General features: G+C 48.6%; 1 protein-coding gene across 2 annotated transcripts in view; it reads left to right on the top strand.

The window, feature by feature from the left end:
• The first annotated feature begins 16,582 nt into the window (after positions 1–16,582).
• Positions 16,583–26,086, top strand: part of polr2g (RNA polymerase II subunit G) — a 36,414-nt gene continuing 26,910 nt past the window's right edge. For both annotated transcript variants that reach the window (XM_070868238.1, XM_070868237.1), the window contains exon 1: positions 16,583–16,729. In XM_070868238.1, coding sequence (XP_070724339.1) covers positions 16,718–16,729 — 12 coding nt within the window. In that variant the 5' untranslated portion in view covers positions 16,583–16,717. The remainder of the gene's footprint in view (positions 16,730–26,086) is intronic.

Genomic DNA, 26,086 nt, shown 5'->3' with positions numbered 1-26,086 from the left:
CACTCGTTGAAGGTGTCCCATTGTTCCACAGCCCTTGCAAACGTATCCTTTGAATCGGCACAAATGGAAATGATGATCACCCCCGCAGCACCAACAAGGTGTTAATGGCCTTGCATTCATCACAACATACATACATAACAACACTCTCCCCCAAAGTCAATAGTGTAACTATGTAGGGGGTGGTCTCGGGGGCCAGGTTCACCTCTGACCTTCTGAGTGGTTCGAATCGCTCCCACTCCCTGGGTTCTAGACTTTGGATTTATTTGGGGATGTGACAAAGTGCAAGAGACAACTGGTTTTGTTGCAAAGAACTTCGATTTTATTAAGGACAAGAATGTACAGTGTCAAGCTTGTAATTACTAGAATAAAAACAACTTTATCACACATTCAAAGGGGTTACAGAAAAATAATACAGCTCCCACCTCCCAATGCCTAACTCTGACTAAGTTGAACTCCAGGACAAACAGGGATTATGCTCACCAATCCTTTTATTGTCAGTTGGCGATGGTTCACAATTTTGGGGTTCGCTGGACTCTGTAGGTTCTGCTTGTCGTACCCCGAACGTCGTAGAAGACTTCTTACTGCGTAGTCTTCAGTTGGGTGGTGTCCGCTGATGCGATAGGGCGCGTATTGGACTTATGGGGTGAGTACCTGCTTTCTTCCATCAGCAGTAGGTTTCAAAGTCTCTTTAGGTAATGTTTCACCTGTTGGTAGCTAGGAACAGATTGTAGAGTGGAAACTTTCGAATCTTCGATTTCTTCTTGAGGAGTTTTGTTCTTAGAATTTGTTGATCGCGGTGTTTTCGATGTTATCACATTGGCTGTGGTCAGTTGCTGCCGCGATGATGATGTCCGAAGTTACTGGGAACTGCTTTCTCTGCCGTGATAATATTCTTCCTTCTTCTTCGATAGCAGGGCAGTGTGGCCCAGGATGGTGATGCTCATTAGAGCTGCATAGGAGGCTGTGTAGCAAGCTCTCTGGAAGGCTTGTTAAAAACTGCTGCGGCGGTCTCTGTCCTTTTTTCCTCCTTCTCCTCCTCCTTTCGTTAAAAAAAAATAGGGCCCCAGTTATACTTTGGGAGCCGTTCTAATGTGCGCATCAAATCAGCCCCGATTCTTTGTTTTAATTTTTGCGGGCTTGATATCTCTTTGTTATATTTTGGTGGGCCCATTAATGGTAAGCTGTCTCGGAAGTGTCGATCTTTCGAATTTGTTTCTTGATCAGGAAAATTAGCTTTTTGGTATTTGCAATGTCTGCCTAGGCCTGGGTTTTCCATGCGGGCTGGATGGGCCATTGTCATTATGTATGCGCTGGATGGGTTTCCTGCTCAGAGTGATGGCTGGCTATCTCTGGATTGACTGTTGCTATGTTAATGTCTCCCGGGGAGAAGGGTTTTCGAGTTTACACAATTTCCCACACAATTTGTTTAGCTTCAATACCCCAGACAGCTTAAATACCCAAAATTGCTTTCCTTGAAGGATAGTTATCCTTTATTTCTCAGCCCTTTCCACACGGACCCAATCTGCCTTGTAATATTCCAAATTCGATTAAAACTCGTAGTTATTTCCATGTGCATTTTAGGATCCCAAATTTTCTGGTTGATAGTTCCAAATTCAATTTCCTTCCCATGAGTCCAAACACGGGGGGGGCGGGTTCCCACGAATTTTGCAATCCTATAACTATTTACAACGTGAGTCGATCTGGGGCCTTCCTTTCCCTGGTTGAACGTCTCGGTGCAAATGCTGGTGTTGGTGAGTCGTTTGTTGGGCCTTCGCTGGGCTGCTGCGCAGCTGGCCTTGCTGGGCTGCTGGGGGTGGTGAGTCTTGTTGGGCTGCTGCGGGTGATTGGTTCTGCTTCATGGTCAACCGCTGGGTCGGTTGCCACTTGTGTGTGTGTTGGAGGGTCGAAAAAGGTAGAGTCTATTGTGGGTTGCTCTGGATAGTCCATAAATCTGAGTTTGGTTTGGTCCAAGTGTTTCCTGCAGGGGAGTCCATTTGTGAGTTTGACCATAAACACTCTGGCCAAAACAGTGCCAGCAAGCCACTTGGGACCTTGTCCATAGTTCAACACAAATACAGGATCATTTGTTACAATTTTGCGTGACACATTTGCGCGATCATGATATGTATTCTGTTGAAGCCGCCTGCTCTCTACCTGTTCGTGTAGATCAGGGTGGACTAACGAGAGCCTTGTCTTAAGTGCCCTTTTCATGAACAGTTTAGCGGGAGGAACCCCAGTGAGCGAGTGGGGTCTTGTGCGGTAACTAAGCAGGACTCGGGATAAGTGGGTCTGCAGTGAACCTTCAGTTACCCTTTTCAAGCTCTGCTTGATGGTTTGAATTGCTCGGTCTGCCTGTGTTATATATGTATACTTATATTTACTCTGTACAGCCACCAGATGGCTCATCCCCTGGAGTCTCAAGGGATCCCATAATCCCTTGGGAGCACAGGTATTTAAGGAGGCTTCACAGGTTGGAGAGGCACTCTGGAGACCTGCAATAAAACACTAAGGTCACACTTTACTTTGAGCTCACAGTGTTCAGTCTGACTCTTTCTCCATACAGAACAACTAGCGACGAGATACAGATAGCGAACCCAAAGATGCAGAGAACAGTGGGCATCCTGGAGAAATTCTCGGAGATGATTGGGAAACTTTTGTGGAGCGACTCGACCAATACTTCGTAGCCAACGAGCTAGATGGGGAAGAGAGCGCTGCCAAACGAAGGGCGATCCGCCTCACCCTCTGTGGGGCACCAACGTCTGGCCTCATGAATAATCTGCTCACTCCAACAAAATCCACGGAGAAATCGTACGACAATTTGTGCACACTGGTCCGAGAGCACTTGAACCTGAAGGAAAGCGTTCTGATGGCAAGGTACCGGTTCTACACCTACAAAAGGTCTGAAGGCCAGGAAGTGGCAAGTTATGTCGCCGAGCTAAGACATTGTGAATTTGAAGGACATTTGGAGCACATGCCCACAGACTTTTTCATACTTGGCATTGGCCACAAAACCATACTTCGCAAACTTTTGACTGTAGAGACCCCAGCCTTGAGTAAGGCCATAGCGATAGCCCAGGCTTTCATTGCCACCAGTGACAATACTAAGCAAATCTCAGCACACAAGTGCTGCTACAAGTACTGTGAACAAAGTGATGCTGTTTTTGAATCGCAACATACAGGGCAGGTCACACATACCTGCAGCTACACGTGCGCAGATGTCTCAGAGTCCACCATCAAGGGTGATGAATGCAAGGCCATTAACACCCCTTGTTGGCGCTGCGGGGGTGATCATCATTTCCATTCATGCCGATTCAAAGAGTACGTTTGCAAGGGCTGTGGAACAATGGGACACCTCCAACGAGAGTGCAGGCGAGCTGCAAAAGCCTGTTAAGCCTGCAAACCAACAAGTTGCAGAGGAGGACGCATCCACGGAGGAGCACGATGAACCAGAGCCTCAGATCAAGGAGGCAGAGGTACATGGGATGCACACATTCACCTCGAATTATTCCCTGATAATGCTGAATGTTGAACTAAATGGACTCCTGGTGTCAATGGAGCAGGACACGGGCGCGAGCCAGTCCATCATGGGCAAAAAGACTTTCGAAAGGTTGTGGTGCAACAAGGCCTCAAGGCCAGTCTTAACTCTAGCTCGCACGAAACTAAGAACTTACATGAAAGAACTGATTCCTGTAATCGTAAAGGTCTCCTACGATGGAGCTGTGCACAAGCTACCACTTTGGGTGGTACCGGGCGATGGTCCCACGCTGCTTGGCAGGAGCTAGCTGGGAAAGATACGCTGGAACAGGGATGACGTCCGAGCGCAATCGCCCGCTGACGACACTTCGTGTGCCCAGGTCTTGAACAAATTTCTTTCACTGTTCGATCCAGGCATCGGGAAATTCCAAGGAGCAAAAGTGCAGATCCACCTAATTCCGGGGGACCCATCCATCACAAGGCGACAGCAGTACCATACATGATGAGAGTAAGGCTAGAGATCGAGCTAGACCGGCCACAAAGAGTGGGCATCATTTTCCCGATCGAGTTCAACGAGTGGGCCAGTCCTATCGTCTCAGTCCTCAAGGGAGACGGAACCGTCAATTACTTTGCAATCGCCACAGATTCTATCAATCGTTTCTCCCTGCAGGATCAATACCCACTACCAAAGGCCGACGACCTCTTTGCAATGCTGGCGGGAGGAAAGACGTTCACAAAGCTGGATCTGACTTCGGCCTACATGACGCAGGAACTGGAGGATTCATCGAAGGCCCTCACCTGCATCAAGACGCACAAAGGTCTTTTTGTTTATAACAGATGCTTGTTTGGAATCCGATCGGCGGCGGCGATATTCCAGAGAAACATGGAAAGCTTACTGAAGTCGGTCCCGCACACCGTGGTCTTCCAGGACGACGTCTTGGTCACAGGTCGGAACACAGTCGAGCACCTGCAGAACCTGGAGGAGGTTCTTAGTCGACTCAACCGTGTGGGGCACAGGTTAAAACGCTCGAAGTGCATTTTCCTGGTGCCTGAAGTGGAGTTCCTGGGAAGGAGGATTGCGGCAGACGGCATCAGGCCCACCAACGCGAAGACGGAGGCAATCGAGAATGCACCGAGGCCACAGAACGTGGCGGAGCTGCGGTCATTTCTGGGACTCCTGAACTACTTTGGTAACTTCTTACCAGGTCTCAGCACACTGTTAGAACCACGAAAAGGGGATGAATGGGTTTGGGGCAAAAGCCAAGAAAATGCCTTTGTAAAAGTGAGAAAATTGTTATGCTCAAAGAAATTGCTTGTGTTGTATGATCCATGTAAGCGTTTGGTACTAGCATGTGATGCGTCGTCATATGGCGTTGGGTGTGTATTGCAACAAGCTAATGATTTTGGGAAACTGCAACCGGTTGCTTATGCATGCAAGAGTCTGTCTAAGGCTGAGAGAGCCTACAACATGATTGAGAAAGAAGCGTTAGCGTGTCTCTATGGGTTAAACAAAAGGCATCAATATCTGTTTGGGCTAAAATTCGAATTGGAAACTGACCATAAGTCACTTATATCCTTATTCTCCGAGAGTAAAGGGATAAATACCAACACATCGGCCCGCATTCAGAGATGGGCGCTCACGTCGTCCGCATACAACTACACCATCTGCCACAGGCTAGGCACAGAAAACTGCGCCCATGCTCTCAGTAGGCTGCCATTGCCCACCACGGGGGTGGAAATGGCGCAGCCCACAGATCTAGCCATGGTTATGGAAGCATTTGAGAGTGAGCAATCACCCGTCACTGCCCGGCAGATCAAAACCTGGACAAGCCAGGACCCCTTATTATCTCTAGTCAAAGGCTGTGTGCTTCACGGGAGCTGGTCCAGTGTCCCAGTGGAAATGCAGGAAGAGATAAAGCCATTCCAGCAGTGCAAAGATGAAATGTCTATACAAGCAGACTGCCTTCTATGGGGCAATTGAGTAGTGGTCCCCAAGAAGGGCAGAGACACCTTCATCAATGACCTCCACAATACCCACCCAGGCATCATAATGATGAAAGCGATAGCCAGATCCCACGTATGGTGGCCCGAGATCGATGTGGACTTAAGAGTCCTGCGTTCACAGATGTAATACAGGCTCGCAGTTAAGCAATGTACCCAGGGAGGCACCGCTAAGTTAATGGTCTTGGCCCTCCAAACCGTGATCTAGGGTACACGTCGACTATGCAGGCCCATTCTTGGGTAAAATGATCCTTGTGGTTGTAGACGCGTACTCCAAGTGGATTGAATGTGAGATAATGTCGGCTAGCACGTCCGCTGCCACTACTGAAAGCCTGCGGGCCATGTTTGCCAAACACGGCTTACCCGATGTCCTGGTGAGCGACAACGGGCCATGTTTTACCAATGCTGAGTTCAAAGAATTCATGACCCATAACAGGATCAAACATGTCACATCTGCCCCGTTTAAACCAGTGTTCAATGGTCAGGCAGAGAGAGCAGTGCAAACCATCAAGCAAGGCTTGAAGAGGGTAACTGAAGGCTCACTGCAGACTCGCCTATCCCGAATCCTGCTTAGCTACCGCACGAGATCACACTCACTCACTGGGATCCCACCTGCTGAACTGCTCATGAAAAGAGCACTTAAGACAAGGTTAGTTCACCCTGATCTACATGAACAGGTAGAGAGCAGGCGGCTTCAACAAAGTGCATACCATGATAGCGCAAATGTGTCACACAAGATTGAATCAATGATCCTGTATTTGCATTAAATTATGGACAAGGTCCCAAGTGGCTTCCCGGCACTGTTGTGGCCAAAGTGGGGAGAAGGGTGTTTCGGGTCAAACTTTCAAATGGACTCATTCACCGGAAACACTTGGACCAAATCAAACTCAGATTCACGGACTACCCTGAGCAACCCACCTTGGACCCTATCCTTTTTGATCCCCCAACATACACACCAGTGGCAACCGACACTACGGTTGACCACGAAGCAGAACCCATCATCCACAGCAGCCCAGTAGAGCCCAACACACCAGACAGCCCAGCAAGGCCAGCTACACAGCAGCCCAGCGAGAGCCCAACAAATGATTCAACAACACCAGCTTTCACACCGAGACAATCAACCAGGGCAAGAAGGGTCCCAGATCGACTCACATTGTAATTACACTATTGACTTTGGGGGGGGGGGTACACTATTGACTTTGGGGGGGGGGGGGGGGGAGTGTTGTTATATATGTATACTTGTATTTACTCTGTACAGCCACCAGAGGGCTCATCCCCTGGAGTCCCAAGGGATCCCATAATCCTTTGGGAGCACAGGAATATAAGGAGGCTTCATAGGTTGGAGAGGCATTCTGGAGACCTGCAATAAAAGACTACGGTCACACTTTACTTTGAGCTCACAGTGTTCAGTCTGACTCTTTCTCCACACACAACAGCCTGACCGTTGGACGCTGGTTTAAACGGGGCAGACGTGACATGTTTCATCCCATTGCGGGTCATGAACTTCTTGAATTCAGCACTGGTAAAGCACGGCCCATTGTCACTTACAAGGACATCAGGTAGGCTGTACATGGCAAACATGGCCCGTAGGCTTTAAACAGTGGCAGCGGACGTGCTTGCCGACATTATCACACATTCAATCCATTTGGAGTACGCATCTACAACCACTAAAAACATTTTTTCCCAAGAATGAGCCTGCATAGTCGACATGGATCCTAGACCACGGTTTGGAGGGCCAGGACCATAAACTTAGTGGTGCCTTCCTGGGTGCATTGCTTAACTAGGAACATGTATTACATTTGTGCACACAGGACTCTAATTCTGGGCCACCAAAAGTGGGATCTGGCTATCGCTTTCATCATTATGATGCCTGGGTGGGTGCTGTGGAGATCACTAATGAAAGTGTCCCTGCCCTTTTTTGGCACAACTACCCGATTACCCCATAGGAGGCAGTCTGCCTGAATAGACATTTCACTTTTGTGGATCTGCACCTTTGCTCCTTGGAACTTCCCGATGCCGGGTTCGAACAGCGAGGGGAACTTGCTTAGGACCTGGGCACATGAGGTGTCATCCCAGTTCCAGCATATCTTTCCCAGCATGGGGCCATTGCCCGGTACCACCCAGAGTGGTAACTCGTGCACCACTCCATCGTAGGAGACCTTTACGGTAGCACTGCCAATTACGGGAATCAGTTCCTTTGTGCACGTCCTCAGTTTAGTGCGAATGGGAGTCAGGACTGGCCTTGAAGCCTTGCTGCACCACAGTTTATCGAAAGTCTTTTTGCTCATTATGGACTGGCTTGCGCCCATGTCCAGCTCCATGGACACCGGGAGTCCATTTAATTCAACCTTCAGCATTATCGGGGGACACTTTGTGGTAAACGTGTGCACCCCATATACCTCTGCCTTCTCGGTCTGAGGCTCTGGTTCGTCGTGATCCACCGTGGATCTGTCCTCCTCTGCAACATGGTGGTTTGCAGGATTAGCAGGGTTTGCAGCTTGCCTGCACATGCGTTGGAGGTGACCCATTGTTCAACAGCCCTTGCAAACATATCCTTTGAAGTGGCATGAATGGAAACGATGATCACCCCCACAACACCAACAAGGTATTAATGGCCTTGCATTCATCACCCTTGAAGGTGGACTCTGAGACATTTGCGGACGTGTAGCTGCAGGTATGTGTGACCTGCCCTGTACGTTACGATCCGAAAACAACATCACTTTGTTCACAGTACTTGTAGCAGCACTTGTGTTCTGAGAGATTTGCTTAGTATTGTCACTGATGGCAATGAACGCCTGGGCAATCGCTATGGCTTTACTCAAGGTTGGGGTCTCTACAGTCAAAAGCTTGCGAAGTATGGTTTCGTGGCCAATGCCAAGTACAAAAAAGTCTCTGAGCATGTGCCGAAGGAGCACGTGCCAAAGGAGTTCCGAGTAGAGCATTTGCTTTGGGAGTCTCGTGTCAGGCATGCGGACAATGTCGCCCACCCAGCGGAGCTGATCGAGTGTGGTCAGTGTTTTGATGCTGGGGATGTTGGCCTGGTCGAGGACGCTAATGTTGGTGCGTCTGTCCTCCCAGGGGATTTGCAGGATCTTGCGGAGACATCGTTAGTGGTATTTCTCCAGCGACTTGAGGTGTCTACTGTACATGGTCCATGGCTCTGAACCATACAGGAGGGCGGGTATTACTATAGCCCTGTAGACCATGAGCTTGGTGGCAGGTTTGAGGGCCTGGTCTTCGAACATTCTTTTCCTCAGGCAGCTGAAGGCTGCACTGGAGGCGGTGTTGAATCTCCGCATCAATGTCTGCTTTTGTTGATAAGAGGCTCCTGAAGTATGGGAAATGGTCCATGTTGTCGAGGGCCGCGCCGTGGATCTTGATGACGAGGGGGCAGTGTTGTGCGGCGAGCACAGGCTGGTGGAGGACCTTTGTCCGACAAATGTTTAGCGTAAGGCTCATGCCTTTGTATGCCTCAGTAAATACGTCGACTATATCCTGGAGTTCCGCCTCAGAATGTGCGCAGACACAGGTGTCGTCCACGTACTGTAGCTCAACGACAGAGGTTGGGGTGGTCTTGGACCTGGCCTGGAGACGACGAAGGGTGAACAGATTCCCACTGGTTCTGCACTTTAGTTCCACTCCAACGGGGAGCTTGTTGAGTGTGAGGTGGAGCGTAACAGCGAGTAAGATTGAGAAGAGGGTTGGCGCAATGACGCAGCCCTGCTTGACCCTGGACCAGACATGGATTGGGTCTGTAATGGATCCATTGGTAAGGATTATGGCTTGCATGTCGTCGTGGAGCAGGCGTAGGATGGTGATGAACTTTTGGGGGCAATCGAAATGGAAGAGGACGCACCATAGACCCTCGCGGTTGACAGTGTCAAAGACCTTTGTAAAGTCGAAAAAGGCCATGTACAAGGGCTGGTGCAGTGCCCTGCATTTTTCTTGCAGCTGTCGCGCTGTAAAAATCATGTCCGTTGTGCCCTGTAGGGATGAAATCCGCACTGTGACTCCGGGATGAGCTTCTCAGCCACTTTCCCAGTGGCTGATAACAGGGAGATTCCTCTGTAGTTGCCGCAGTCGGACTTGTCCCCTTTTTTAAAGATGGTCACGATCACTGCATGTCTGAGATCTACCGGCATGCTCTCCTCCCTCCAGATGAGAGAAATGAGGTCATGAATTCGCGCCAACAGTGCCTCTCCAATATACTTCAGTGCCTCAGCAGGGATTCCATCCGCTCCCGTAGCCTTGTTGTTCTAAGCTGTCTTATGGCTTTTTCTATACTCGTGCAGGGCTGGGGTTTTACTGAGGTGGTGGCGGGTAGCAAGCTGCGGGATGGAGTCGAGGACACTTGAGTCAAAGGCAGAGTCTCGAGTGAGGAGATCTTTGAAGTGCTCCTTCCACAGGCCCTGACTGCCTCGGTGTCCTTGATGAGTGTCTCCCCATTCTTGGCCAGTAGTGGGGTGGGGCCTTGGGTGTTTGGGTCGTAGGTGGCCTTGATTGTGTGAAGAATCCTCGCACCTCATAACTGTCGGCCAGCTGCTGTATCTCCTGTGCTTTTTCCATCCACCTTAGGTTCCGAGTTTTTTGTTGGACTTAAGCCGTCTGTAATGCTGCCTTGCTGCTCCCGTGTTGGGTTGTTGTTTAAGGCTCAGAAATGCCCTGCACTTGCGATCTATTAGCTCTTGGATCTCCTGGTCATTCTCATCAAACCAGTCCTGGTGTTTCCTGGTTGAGTGACTGAGCGTCTCTTCACAGGCACTGGTTATGGAGGCCTGGAGGGCAGACCAAGCGCTGTGGGCATTCTGCGTCTTGGGGTCTTCAAGGCACGCTAGGTTAGCTGTGAGGCGCTGACTGTATAGGGCTCCCTTAGCTGGGTCTTTGAGTGCCCCGGCATTGACTTTTTTGCGGTACTGCTTCTGCTGCCCTCGCCGCTTTGGGGCTATGTTAATGTCAATGATGGATCGGATTAGGCGTTGGTCCATCCAGCAGTCGTCAGCTCCTGTCATGGCACAAGTGATGTGCACATCCTTGCGATCCCTGGCTCAGACGATGACATGATCGAGCAGGTGCCAGTGTTTGGAGCGAGGGTGTTGCCACGATGCCTTGTACTTGTCCCTCTGGCAGAACAAGGTGTTGGTGATGACAAGGTCATGTTCTAGACATTTTGTCAGGAGTAGGGTACCACTGGAGTTGGTTTTCTCTATCCCCTCTCTGCCAATCACACCTCCCCAGAGGGCTATTCCTTGCCGATCCTGGCGTTGAAGTCACCGAGCAGGATCAGTTTGTCGTCCGAGGGACACGGGACAGGGATTTTTCGAGGCTGGAGTAAAAATGCTCTTTGGTCTTGTTATGTCTTGAATAAAGAATCAGACTAGATACTGCAAGCTCAAAGTAAGGTGTGACCATAGTCCTTTATTACAGATCTCAGAGTGCCTCTCCAGCCTGTGAGGCCTCCTTATATACAGGTGCTCCCAAAGGATTGTGGGATCCCTTGGGACTCCAGGGGATAAGCCCTCTGGTGGTTAGACATGGTATTTACAGGTTTACATACATAACAGGTCTCATCTGTCGCATCAAGTGTTGGGGCATATGCACTGATGACTGTGGTGCATTGATTCGGGATAAGGTGAGTCGGAGAATCATGAAACGTTCGTTAACCCCGCAGGGGGAAGTCTTTGAGGCAGTTGACCAGCTCATTTTTGATGGCGAAACCAACTCCATGGAGGTGGGGTTCTTCCTCTGGTTTCCCTTTCCAGACGAAGGTGTAACCTCCACGTTGTTCCTTGAGCTGGCCTTCCCCTGCTCGCCAGATCTCTTTAGGGTGGCGATGTCGACATCGAAGCATCTAAGTTCCCGAGCAACTATGGCAGTGCAGCGTTCCGGCCTGTCGCTGTTGGAGTTGTCCATGAGGGTCCTGACGTTCCAGGTCCCAAACTTCATGTTAAAGGAGTGGAAGGTGCCTGTGTGTGAGTTCTTTTAACGTGGGATGGCCGTTGCACACCGGCTACCACACGGGCTGAGCTGAGCAAGGTCTTGGTCCAGTGGCAAGGGGGTCCAAAATGACTGGAGACCAGGCACTGCTGAATGAGCCTAATTGCCTACGGCGAGATATTGGCTGCAAGCTCGGCGCTGAGTAGCACCCTTCGTTGAGATGGTAAGTGGTCCGAGGCTTGGTTGGGGGTAGGCATTGGGAGGGTCAATGGTCCACTGGAGTTCAGAGTGGAAGGTCAGGGTGGTCTCAGCCATTGTGCTCACCACGTGCTGGAGGAGAAGAGGCCAGGTCATCAATGGGGAAGGAGAGGCCCAGTTGTCGCTGAAGGGGAGGAGGCCCGATCGCCGTTGAGGAGGAGCGGCCCAGCCGCCGTCGCCGAAGGGGAGGAGGCCCGATCGCCGTTGGAGGGGAAAAGGCCCGATCGCCGCCGAGGAAGAGAAGCCCGGCTGCTACCGATGCAGGGGGCCCGATCACCACTGGAGGGGAAGAGGCCCAATCGCCGTTGGAGGGGTGGAGGCCTGATCACCTGGCTTGCCGGGCGCCGTCGAGGATCGGGTGGGGTAGCTGAGTCAACATCCAAGGAGGAAGTCGCTGAAGGAGGGAAGAGGTCCAGGTCGCCGCTGCAGGAGCTCGGTCGCACTGGCAGTCCGGTCGTCGTTGATGAATGGAATGGAGTTTCGCGCCTGAGGTAGAATTTATGGGATTAGAGTTTTAAGTCAAGTTTTAAGAAAATGCACCCTCTATTAGAGTCTATTAAGGCTAGGGGAAGTTTAGACAGTGGGAGCGGGGAGGTTGGGGGTGAAAAGTTGTTGGATGTCAGAAGATGACAAGGATAAAGTTGTTTTGGCAGGGGAGCTCCCTAGGCACCTGCCACCCCTGTGGCCATCTTGACAACAAGCACCTTGGGACTACATCCATAGCATTCCCTTTATCTACCCAACTGGTCACTTCTTCAAAAAACTCCATTAAATTTGTACTTAATTCTCCCACGCATTTCCAAATGATTACTAATTTGATCTGGAATGATGGGTTCTTAGGGGGAAAAATTCGGTCGCACTTCAGTTGGGGCGCCGTCCCAGGGGAGCGGTAAATTTTACACCTGCAAATGGTTTACGTCTGCCGCCGCAAAATTCATCAGCTGGGTCCTGAGTTTGGAGTGGGGCGCTAAGGCTGGCTGAGCAAGGGAAAATCCCGAGCTAAATAGCTGGCTTCGGAGCACCATAACAGAGGCCTGAGGGCAGGGGGCAGGGGGAGGGGGGGAACCCTGAAAAAAAAACACCAAAAATATTCCCAATACGTAGCTCACGCCAACACAACATAAATCACAAAAATACATTTTTTTAAAACGATCACACTTGCTTGAGGTCGGCATTACTTACCTCACTGCGGCCACTACAGCTCGGGATGCCCGCTTTCACAGGCGTCCCACCAGGGTGCACTATGGGTCAGGCGGCAACCTAAAATCGAGTCAGTGTCGCAACCAGGTGCGTTGCACACCGGCTCGCCATTTCCAGGCAATAAAGCTCATCGATACCGGCACTGAATGTCCCAACGGGGCGCCTGAACCTGGCCGCCCGGGCACAAGTGCTTTCCGCCGCCATTGCTGCCCCTTCAGGGCGCTAAGAGGGGCGGCAGAAGACCGAATTTCCACCCCTAAGACTTTATCCACAACTGATATCAGACTAACTAGTCTTGTGACTTGGTGTATCATTTTCTCCCTTCTTGAACAAAGATATTAAAGTTTCTACCCTCCAGTCCCCCAACACAATTTGTATATCTGAGGAGGACAGTGCTGGGGTACAGTTTCATGGGCACCTAGGCTATGAGTGTCGCTTGGATATTCAACTGCAGTTGGCATCATGGCCAAGCCCAATCCTGTCCTCACCCGACATCCATGTGCATGCACTTTCCAGCAAGGGGCACAGAGACCAATAGTTGTTCCCCATGTGGGGTGAGCTAACTCAACATAAATCTGAGCTCAATCTTGGAGCCTTCCTGGTCTTGCTGGGGAATTGTGGTATTTATAGAATTATATCTGACATGTTAAATTAGTTCTATTCAATTCAACATTGAACAATGATACGGCATGAGATACGGAAATAAGATTTTTTCCCCAGCTAAGTCAATAAGAGAGTTGATTGAATTTGGAGCAAAGGATCAAATGACTCTGACTCATGCACAGGCAAGGAACTATTCTTTTGTGTACAATGAGAAGAGTGAAATGAGAGCCACAAAGTGAAAGTCCCATCCCTGAGACAATAACAGCGGGGAGAGAATCAGCGGCTGAATAAAGGTAGAGGTGGAGTGGAGGGATTTTAGTTGGGACATTAATCGGGAAAGGACCACAGGGTTGTGGAGGCTCAGTGCCACTGGTGCACTATTCTCAGAGGTCAGAAGTCTTGTGACTCCTTTCATAGATAGCGTCGCAAGATAACCATCAGTATTGCTGATAAGACACTGCCCTGGTGGCAGTGGCTAGGTACACTTGCAAACATTGAAGCTAAAGTGTTTTGATAGACTGTAAAGCCGTTTTTGTTTAAAAATTGGACTGCCATTCTGGCTTGCTTTAATCACTGTTGTGCAGCTTATGGTATTCTGCATCACAGAGCGATAGGGTGGTCCATCCCTGCTTCAGGAACTTCCTCTGCAAGCAACGAGTCAATTTCTGCTATCACATCAACACACAAGCACATCTCTCTGCCGTCAACTCCAAGGGAACTTTCCAACTGCGTATCCAATATTAAGTCCTGGATGCATGCAAAGTTTCTTTCAGCACAAGAATAGCGTTGTTTATGACATATCAGTAGCTACATCCCTCTGGCTCCCACTCCACTAATCAATCTTCAACAATAAATTCCAGGTTCGGTGGATTAATTAAAAAAAATGTCTTCCTGATTTTTGTCACTTCCAGAATCGACAATTCCAACATTCTCCTGGCCCGTCTCTCATCCTTCATCTTTCATCAACTTCAGCTCATCCAGAACGCTGCTGCCTGTATCTTCTCCCATATCAAGTACCCCTCACCCATCAATTCATTAAGGGATTTAAACACAATGATGAAAATGTTAAATTGGAGGTGTTGGGGGACCAGAAACCAATATAGGTTAACGCTGACCTACACTGGTTTCGGGTCCCCCAACACCTCCAATTTAACATTTTCATCATTGTGTTTAAATCCCTTCATGGTCCTGCCCCTCCCGATCTCCAACCAACTCCAGCCCTACAACCTCCCCACTCCCACACCTCTCCATTCCTCAAAGCTTTTGGTCATCTGCCCTAATATCTTCTTATGTGGATGGGTGTCAAATTTGTTTATTATTGCCATCACTCTTGTTAAGCGCCTTGGGACATTTTACTAGCTTAAATGCCCGATATAAATTGTTGTTTCATTCTATAATTGATATACTTGCTTTGGAGGCAGTTCAGAGAAGGTTCACTTGGTTGATTCCGAGGATGAGCGGGTTGACTTACGAGGAAAGGTTGAGTAGGTTGGGCCTCGACTCATTGGAATTCAGAAGAATGAGAGGTGATCTTATCGAAACGTATAAGGTGATGAGGGGGCTTGACAAGGTGGATGCAGAGAGGATGTTTCCACTGATGGGGGAGACTAGAACTAGGGGGCATAATCTTAGAATAAGGGGCCGCCCATTTAGAACTGAGATGAGGAGAAATTTCTTCTCTCAGAGGGTTGTAAATCTGTGGAATTCGCTGCCTCAGAGAGCTGTGGAAGCTGGGACATTGAATAAATTTAAGACCGAAATAGACAGTTTCTTCAACGATAAGGGGATAAGGGTTTATGGGGAGCGGGCGGAGAAGTGGACCTGAGTCCATGATCAGATCAGCCATCAGTATTTTAAATGGTGGGGCAGGCTTGAGGGGCTGTATGGCCTACTCCTGCTCCCATTTCTTATGTTCTTATAATTCAATGAGAGCAGGACCAGTTGCTAGATGGGGCGGAGATTTTATCTTATAAAAGGTACGTGAAATACCAGGAAATATAAGCATGGTTGACGTGGTCTCCTGGACGAGTTCTGAGCGGGTCGGAGAGCAACTTTCCAGATTGTTTTCTTACTTTACCTCAGATTTGATCTGGTGTTTTTTCCCCCCCGCCTGACATGGTTGCTGGTGGGTAGAAAAAAAAGGGACAAAAAAGATTTGCGTTAGTGTAGACCCTTTCACCACCTCAGGAAATTCCAAAACGCTTTGAAGTATTTTTTCAAATGTGGTCACTGTTGTAATGTGGGAAACGCGGCAGCCGATTTGCGCACAGCAAGCTCTCACACACAGCAATGTGATAATGACCCAGATAGTCTGTTTTAGTGATGTTGACTGAGGGATAAATATTGGCCCCAGGACGCCGGGGAGAACTCTTCTTCCAGCAGTGGTCATGGAATCTTTTACGTTCACCAGAGAGAGCAGACGGGGCCTTGGTTTAACGTCTCAGCCGAAAGACAGCACCTCCGACATTGCGGCGCTCCCTCAGTACTGCCCCTCCGACAGTGCGGCGCTCCCTCAGCACTGCCCCTCCGACAGTGCGGCGCTCCCTCAGCACTGCCCCTCCGACAGTGCGGCGCTCCCTCAGTACCGCCCCTCCGACAGTGCGGCGCTCCCTCAGTACCGCCCCTCCGACAGTGCGGCGCTCCCTCAGTACTGCCCCTCCGACAGTGCGGCGCTCCCTCAGTACTGCCCCTCCGACAGTGCGGCGCTCCCTCAGTACTGCACTGGGAGGGTCGGCCCAGATGCTTTCATGGTCAAGTCTCTGGAGCGGGTCTCAAACCCACGACCTTCTGACTCCGATCACAACTGCGTGGGCCGCGGCTTCGATTGATCTTTTCCTGCTGCCAGCCCCCTCATTTTTTTTTTTCGCGTGCAAAGGACCACACTGTCCTTACCTTCCCTCAGACCCGCCTGCTTTTGAAGCCTGGCCCCATTGCCAATTGATTCCTGCACGCTGGCGGAGCTCTGCGTTTGAGGGGGAAGCGGAGGGCTTCGCGCCGAGGCACCTCGACGACCGATGGACAACTCTGCGGGAAAGGGCGGGAAGGCCAACGGCCGCCGCACGCGGAGGGCGGGGCCAGGACGCCGCGCGACACGTCATGGCGCCGTTGGTGCGTCATCACGCCGCCTCTCCCCACCCGCGGCCGAAGCGATTGTCCGTTGCTCGTCAGGGCGCGCGTGAGCTGACGGAAGACGCGATTTTTTAAAACTTTCTTTCAAGATATTTCTCCCCCGTCATTCGCAGCAGAGATGTTTTATCATGTGAGTAGTTGATGCGTTTTAATTGGGTGTCAAGGCGGTGGGGTAGGGGAACAGCAAAGAAAAACGGCGACAGTCGGTGAGTTGAAAAGCTGGACGTGTGTGTGTGCGCGCCGAGAAACGGCTGGCGTGCTGCGTGGTGACGTCTGTTGATGGAGCTGGTGCTGCGTGGTGACGTCTGTTGATGGAGCTGGTGCTGCGTGGTGACGTCTATTGGAACTGGTGCTGCGTGGTGACGTCTGTTGGTGGAACTGATGCTGCGTGGTGACGTCTGTTGATGGAAACTCTTTTTGGAGTTCACCTGCAAAACATAAAACATTAAACGGTGCCACCCGACCTGGCTGACACTCCAGACATTTACAAGGCCCTTTTTTTTTCCCCCTTTTTTTTGTTTTTTTTTGTGTTTTTCTTTTTTTGGTTTTTTTTTGGGCACTAAAATCACAATTTTCCCCAGTGCCCCCTATAAAAGGGAAGGGGGACACTAAAAGCACCGGCAATTAAAACAAATTAAACTTAAAAACGTAAAATCAAATTAAAATTTGGTTGCCGGGCGTGATAGAAACATAGAAACATAGAAAATAGGTGCAGGAGTAGGCCACTCGGCCCCTCCAGCCTGCACCGCCATTCAACGAGTCCATGGCTGAACATTCAACTTCAGTACCCCATTCCTGCTTTCTCGCCATACCCCTTGATCCCCCTAGCAGTAAGGACCTCATCTAACTCCTTTTTGAATATATTTAGTGAATTGGCCTCAACAACTTTCTGTGGTAGAGAATTCCACAGGTTCACCACTCTCTGGGTGAAGAAGTTCCTCCGCATCTCGGTCCTAAATGGCTTACCCCTTATCCTTAGACTGTGACCCCTGGTTCTGGACTTCCCCAACATTGGGAACATTCTTCCTGCATTCCAGTCCCTCCGGTGCCCACCTCTCGCGGAAGGCCGCGAGCGTACCGGTGGACACCTCGTGCTCCATCTCCAAGGACACCCTGGACCGGATGTAAGAGCGGAAGAGAGGCAAGCAGTCAGGTTGAACGACCCCCTCGACCGCCCGCTGCCTGGACCGGCTGATGGCACTCTTGGCCGTGCCCAGGAGCAGTCGTCTGTTGATGGAACATTGAAACAGAGAAAATAGGTGCAGGATTAGGCCATTCGGCCCTTCAATAAGATCATGGCTGATCATGCAACTTCAGTACCCCTTTCCTGCTTTCTCTCCATACCCCTTGATCCCTTTAGCCGTAAGGGCCACACCTAACTCCCTTTTGAAGATATCCAATGAACTGGCCTCAACAACTTTCTGTGGTAGAGAATTCCACAGGTTCACAATTCTCCTCATCTCAGTCCTAAATGGCTGCCCCCTTATCCTTAGATTGTGACCCCTGGTTCTGGACTTCCCCAACATCGGGAACATTCTTCTTGCATCTAACCTGTCCAATCCCGTCAGAATTTTATATGTTTCTATGAGATCCCCTCTCATTCTTCTAAATTCCAGTGAATATAAGCCTAGTCGATCCAGTCTCTCCTCATATGTCAGACCTGCCATCCCGGGAATCAGTCTGGTGAATCTTCGCTGCATTCCCTCAATAGCAAGAATGTCCTTCCTCAGATTAGGAGACCAAAACTGAACACAATATTCCAGGTGTGGCCTCACCAAGGCCCTGTACAACTGCAGTAAGACCTCCCTGCTCCTATACTCAAATCCTTTTGCTATGAAGGCCAGCATGCCATTTGCTGCCTTCACCGCCTGCTGAACCTGCATGCCAACTTTCAATGACTGATGTACCATGACACCCAGTTCTCGTTGCACCTCCCCTTTTCCTAATCTGTCACAATTCAGATAATATTCCGTCTTCCTGTTTTTGCCACCAAAGTGGATAACCTCACATTTATCAATATTATACGGCACTGGCCATGCATTTGCCCACTCACCTAACCTGTCCAAGTCATACTGCAACCTCTTAGCAACCTGGTGCTACATAGGATGTCTCTTGATCGTAGAATCATAGACGTTTACAGCACGGAAGGAGGCCATTTCGGCCCATCGTGTCCGCGTCGGCCAACAAAGAGCCATCCAGCCTAATCCCACTTTCCAGCTATCGGTCCATAGCCCCTGTAGATTACGGTACTTCAGATGCACATCCAAGTACACGGCTGATTTTAGTATCGTCTGCAAACTTCTTAATCATGCCCCCGACATTGTTGAAAATGTTGAATCATTGTGGGTGGAGATTAGAGATAGTAAGGGGAAAAAGTTACTGGTGGGCATAGTTTATAGGCCCCAAATAATAACTTCACGGTGGGGCGGACAATAATCAAGGGAATAATGGAGGCATGTGAAAAAGGAACGGCAGTAATCATGGGGGATTTTAACCTACATATCGATTGGTCAAATCAAATCGCAGGGGTAGCCTTGAGGAGGAATTCATAGAATGCATACGGGATTGTTTCTTAGAACAGTATGTTACAGAAACTACAAGGGAGCAAGCTACCTTAGATCTGGTCCTGTGTAAGGAGACAGGAATAATAAATTATCTCCTAGTAAAAGACCCTCTCTTTTGAGTGATCACAGTACGGTTGAATTTGTAATGCAGATTGAAACATAGAAACATAGAAACATAGAAAATAGGTGCAGGAGTAGGCCATTCGGCCCTTCTAGCCATCACCGCCATTCAATGAGTTCATGGCTCAACATGCAACTTCAGTACCCCATTCCTGCTTTCTCACCATACCCCTTGATTCCCCTAGTAGTAAGGACTTCATCTAACTCCTTTTTGAATATATTTAGTGAATTGGCCTCAACAACTTTCTGTGGTAGAGAATTCCACAGGTTCACCACTCTTTGGGTGAAGAAATTCCTCCTCATCTCGGTCCTAAATGGCTTCCCCCTTATCCTTAGACTGTGTCCCCTGGTTCTGGACTTCCCCAACATTGGGAACATTCTTCCTGCATCTAACCTGTCTAACCCCGTCAGAATTTTAAACGTTTCTATGAGGTCCCCTCTCATTCTTCTGAACTCCAGTGAATACAAGCCCAGTTGATCCAGTCTTTCTTGATAGGTCAGCCCCGCCATCCCGGAAATCAGTCTGGTGAACCTTTGCTGCACTCCCTCAATAGCAAGAATGTCCTTCCTCAGGTTAGGAGACCAAAACTGTACACAATACTCCAGGTGTGGCCTCACCAAGGCCCTGTACAATTGTAGCAACACCTCCTTGCCCCTGTACTCAAATCCCCTCGCTATGAAGGCCAACATGCCATTTGCTTTCTTAACCGCCTGCTGTACCTGCATGCCAACCTTCAATGACTGATGTACCATGGCACCCAGGTCTCTTTGCACCTCCCCTTTTCCTAATCTGTCACCATTCAGATAATAGTCTGTCTCTCTGTTTTTACCACCAAAGTGGATAACCTCACATTTATCCACATTATACTTCATCTGCCATGCATTTGCCCACTCACCTAACCTATCCAAGTCGCTCTGCAGCCTCATAGCATCCTCCTCGCAGCTCACACTGCCACCCAACTTAGTGTCATCCGCAAATTAGGAGATACTACATTTAATCCCCTCGTCTAAATCATTAATGTACAATGTAAACAGCTGGGGCCCCAGCACAGAACCTTGCGGTACCCCACTAGTCACTGCCTGCCATTCTGAAAAGTACCCATTTACTCCTACTCTTTGCTTCCTGTCTGACAACCAGTTCTCAATCCATGTCAGTACACTACCCCCAATCCCATGTGCTTTAACTTTGCACATTAATCTCTTGTGTGGGACCTTGTCGAAAGCCTTCTGAAAGTCCAAATATACCACATCAACTGGTTCTCCCTTGTCCACTCTACTGGAAACATCCTCAAAAAATTCCAGAAGATTTGTCAAGCATGATTTCCCTTTCACAAATCCATGCTGACTTGGACCTATCATATTACCTCTTTCCAAATGCACTGCTATGACATCCTTAATAATTGATTCCATCATTTTACCCACTACCGATGTCAGGCTGACCGGTCTATAATTCCCTGTTTTCTCTCTCCCTCCTTTTTTAAAAAGTGGGGTTACATTGGCTACCCTCCACTCCATAGGAACTGATCCAGAGTCAATGGAATGTTGGAAAATAACTGTCAATGCATCCACTATTTCCAAGGCCACCTCCTTAAGTACTCTGGGATGCAGTCCATCAGACCCTGGGGATTTATCGGCCTTCAATCCCATCAATTTCCCCAACACAATTTCCCGACTAATAAGGATTTCCCTCAGTTCCTCCTCCTTACTAGACCCTCCGACCCCTTTTATATCCGGAAGGTTGTTTGTGTCCTCCTCAGTGAATACCGAACCAAAGTACTTGTTCAATTGGTCCACCATTTCTTTGTTCCCCGTTATGATTTCCCCTGATTCTGACTGCAGGGGACCTACGTTTGTCTTTACTAACCTTTTTCTCTTTACATATCTATAGAAACTTTTACAATCCGTCTTAATGTTCCCTGCAAGCTTCTTCTCGTACTCCATTTTCCCTGCCCTAATCAAACCCTTTGTCCTCCTCTGCTTGGTTCTAAATTTCTCCCAGTCCCCGGGTTCGCTGCTATTTCTGGCCAATTTGTATGCCACTTCCTTGGCTTTAATGCTATCCCTGATTTCCCTTGATAGCCACGGTTGAGCCACCTTCCCTTTTTTATTTTTACGCCAGACAGGAATGTACAATTGTTGTAGTTCATCCATGCGGTCTCTAAATGTCTGCCATTGCCCATCCACAGTCAACCCCTTCCGTATCATTCGCCAATCTATCCTAGCCAATTCACGCCTCATACCTTCAAAGTTACCCTTCTTTAAGTTCTGGACCATGGTCTCTGAATTAACTGTTTCATTCTCCATCCTAATGCAGAATTCCACCATATTATGGTCACTCTTCCCCAAGGGGCCTCGCACAACGAGATTGCTAATTAATCCTCTCTCATTACACAACACCCAGTCTAAGATGGCCTCCCCCCTAGTTGATTCCTCGACATATTGGTCTAAAAAACCATCCCTTATGCACTCCAGGAAATCCTCCTCCACCGTATTGCTTCCAGTTTGGTTAACCCAATCTATGTGCATATTAAAGTCACCCATTATAACTGCTGCACCTTTATTGCACGCACCCCTAATTTCATGTTTGATGCCCTCCCCAACATCACTACTACTGTTTGGAGGTCTGTACACAACTCCCACTAACGTTTTTTGCCCTTTGGTATTCTGCAGCTCTACCCATATAGATTCCACATCATCCAAGCTAATGTCCTTCCGAACTATTGCCTTAATTTGCTCCTTAACCAGCAATGCTACCCCACCTCCTTTTCCTTTTATTCTATCTTTCCTGAATGTTGAATACCCCTGAATGTTGAGTTCCCAGCCCTGATCATCCTGGAGCCACGTCTCCGTAATCCCAATCACATCATATTTGTTAACATCTATTTGCACAGTTAATTCATCCACCTTATTACGGATACTCCTTGCATTAAGACACAAAGCCTTCAGGCTTGTTTTTTTAACACCCTTTGTCCTTTTAGAATTTTGCTGTACAGTGGCCCTTTTTGTTCTTTGCCTTGGGTTTCTCCGCCCTCCACTTTTCCTCATCTCCTTTCTGTCTTTTGCTTTTGCCTCCTTTTTGTTTCCCTCTGTCTCCCTGCATTGGTTCCCATCCCCCTGCAATATTAGTTTAAATCCTCCCCAACAGCACTAGCAAACACTCCCCCTAGGACATTGGTTCCGGTCCTGCCCAGGTGCAGACCGTCCGGTTTGTACTGGTCCCACCTCCCCCAGAACCGGTTCCAATGCCCCAGGAATTTGAATCCCTCCCTGCTGCACCACTGCTCAAGCCACGTATTCATCTGCGCTATCCTGCGATTCCTACTCTGACTATCACGTGGCACTGGTAGCAATCCCGAGATTACTACTTTTGAGGTCCTACTTTTTAATTTGGCTCCTAGCTCCTTAAATTCGTTTCGTAGGACCTCATCGCTTTTTTTACCTATGTCGTTGGTACCAATGTGCACCACGACAACTGGCTGTTCTCCCTCCCTTTTTAGAATGTCCTGCACCCGCTCCGAGACATCCTTGACCCTTGCACCAGAGAGGCAACATACCATCCTGGAGTCTCGGTTGCGGCCGCAGAAACGCCTATCTATTCCCCTCACCATTGAATCCCCAATCACTATTGCTCTCCCACTCTTTTTCCTGCCCTCCTGTGCAGCAGAGCCAGCCATGGTGCCATGAACTTGGCTGCTGCTGCCCTCCCCTGATAGAAACATAGAAACATAGAAAATAGGTGCAGGAGCAGGCCATTCAGCCCTTCTAGCCTGCACCGCCATTCAATGAGTTCATGGCTGAACATGAAACTTCAGTACCCACTTCCTGCTTTCATGCCATACCCCTTGATCCCCCGAGTAGCAAGGACTTCATGTAACTCCGTTTTGAATATATTTAGTGAATTGGCCTCAACTACTTTCTGTGGTAGAGAATTCCACAGGTTCACCACTCTCTGGGTGAAGAAGTTTCTCCTTATCTCGGTCCTAAATGGCTTACCCCTTATCCTTAGACTGTGACCCCTGGTTCTGGACTTCCCCAACATTGGGAACATTCTTCCTGCATCCAACCTGTCCAAACCCGTCAGAATTTTAAACGTTTCTATGAGGTCCCCTCTCACTCTTCTGAACTCCAGTGAATACAAGCCCAGTTGATCCAGTCTTTCTTGATAGGTCAGTCCCACCATCCCGGGAATCAGTCTGGTGAATCTTCGCTGCACTCCCTCAATAGCAAGAATGTCCTTCCTCAAGTTAGGAGACCAAAACTGTACACAATACTCCAGGTGTGGCCTCACCAAGGCCCTTACAACTGTAGCAACACCTCCCTGCCCCTGTACTCAAATCCCCTCGCTATGAAGGCCAACATGCCATTTGCTTTCTTAACCGCCTGCTGTACCTGCATGCCAACCTTCAATGACTGATGTACCATGACACCCAGGTCTCGTTGCACCTTCCCTTTTCCTAATCTGTCACCATTCAGATAATAGTCTGTCTCTCTGTTTTTACCACCAAAGTGGATAACCTCACATTTATCCACATTATACTTCATCTGCCACGCATTTGCCCACTCACCTAACCTATCCAAGTCACTCTGCAGCCTCATAGCATCCTCCTCGCAGCTCACACTGCCACCCAACTTAGTGTCATCCGCAAATTTGGAGATACTACATTTAATCCCCTCGTCTAAGTCATTAATGTACAATGTAAACGGCTGGGGCCCCAGCACAGAACCCTGCGGTATCCCACTAGTCACTGCCTGCCATTCCAAAAAGTACCCATTTACTCCTACTCTTTGCTTCCTGTCTGACAACCAGTTCTCAATCCACGTCAGCACACTACCCCCAATCCCATGTGCTTTAACTTTGCACATTAATCTCCTGTGTGGGACCTTGTCGAAAGCCTTCTGAAAGTCCAAATATACCAAATAAATCAACTGGTACTCCTTTGTCCACTTTATTGGAAACATCCTCAAAAAATTCCAGAAGATTTGTCAAGCATGATCTCCCTTTCACAAATCCATGCTGACTTGGACCTATCATGTCACCATTTTCCAAATGTGCTGCTATGACATCCTTAATAATTGATTCCATCATTTTACCCACTACTGAGGTCAGGCTGACCGGTCTATAATTCCCTGCTTTCTCTCTCCCTCCTTTTTTAAAAAGTGGGGTTACATTGGCTACCCTCCACTCGATAGGAACTAATCCAGAGTCAATGGAATGTTGGAAAATGACTGTCAATGCATCCGCTATTTCCAAGGCCACCTCCTTAAGTACTCTGGGATGCAGTCCATCAGGCCCTGGGGATTTATCGGCCTTCAATCCCATCAATTTCCCCAACACAATTTCCCGACTAATAAAGATTTCCCTCAGTTCCTCCTCCTTACTAGACCCTCTGACCACTTTTATATCCAGAAGGTTGTTTGTGTCCTCCTTAGTGAATACTGAACCAAAGTACTTGTTCAATTGGTCTGCCATTTCTTTGTTCCCCGTTATGACTTCCCCTGATTCTGACTGCAGGGGACCTACGTTTGTCTTTACTAACCTTTTTCTCTTTACATACCTATAGAAACTTTTGCAATCCGCCTTAATGTTCCCTGCAAGCTTCTTCTCGTACTCCATTTTCCCTGCCCTAATCAAACCATTTGTCCTCCTCTGCTGAGTTCTAAATTTCTCCCAGTCCCCAGGTTCGCTGCTATTTCTGGCCAATTTGTATGCCATTTCCTTGGCTTTAATACTATCCCTGATTTCCCTAGATAGCCACGGTTGAGCCACCTTCCCTTTTTTATTTTTACGCCAGACAGGAATGTACAATTGTTGTAATTCATCCATGTGGTCTCTAAATGTCTGCCATTGCCCATCCACAGTCAACCCCTTAAGTATCATTAGCCAATCTATCTTAGCCAATTCATGCCTCATACCTTCAAAGTTACCCTTCTTTAAGTTCTGGACCATGGTCTCTGAATTAACTGTTTCATTCTCCATCCTAATGCAGAATTCCACCATATTATGGTCACTCTTCCCCAAGGGGCCTCGCACAATGAGATTGCTAATTAATCCTCTCTCATTACACAACACCCAGTCTAAGATGACCTCCCCCCTAGTTGGTTCCTCGACATATTGGTCTAGAAAACCATCCCTTATGCACTCCAGGAAATCCTCCTCCACCGTATTGGTTCCAGTTTGGCTGGCACAATATGTGCATATTAAAGTCACCCATTATAACTGCTGCACCTTTATTGCATGCACTCCTAATTTCCTGTTTGATGCCCTCCCCAATATCACTACTACTGTTTGGAGGTCTGTACACAACTCCCACTAACGATTTTTGCCCTTTAGTGTTCTGCAGCTCTACCCATATAGATTCCACATCATCCAAGCTAATGTCTTTCCTAACTATTGCATTAATCTCCTCTTTAACCAGCAATGCTACCCCACCTCCTTTTCCTTTTATTCTATCTTTCCTGAATGTTGAATACCCCTGGATGTTGAGTTCCCAGCCCTGATCATCCTGGAGCCACGTCTCTGTAATCCCAATCACATCATATTTGTTAACATCTATTTGCACAGTTAATTCATCCACCTTATTGCGGATACTCCTTGCATTAAGACACAAAGCCTTCAGGCTTGCTTTTTTAACACCCTTTGTCCTTTTAGAATTTTGCTGTACAGTGGCCCTTTTTGTTCTTTGCCTTGGGTTTCTCTGCCCTCCACTTTTCCTCATCTCCTTTCTGTCTTTTGCTTTTGCCTCATTTTTGTCTCCCTCTGTCTCCCTGCATAGGTTCTCATCCCCCTGCAATATTAGTTTAAC

This window comes from Pristiophorus japonicus, chromosome 27 (genome assembly GCF_044704955.1).
Source record: "Pristiophorus japonicus isolate sPriJap1 chromosome 27, sPriJap1.hap1, whole genome shotgun sequence".
In the NCBI taxonomy this organism is placed as follows: domain Eukaryota; kingdom Metazoa; phylum Chordata; class Chondrichthyes; family Pristiophoridae; genus Pristiophorus; species Pristiophorus japonicus.
Note: the sequence above shows the minus strand (reverse complement) of the source record. Positions and strands in the feature narration are given on the sequence as shown.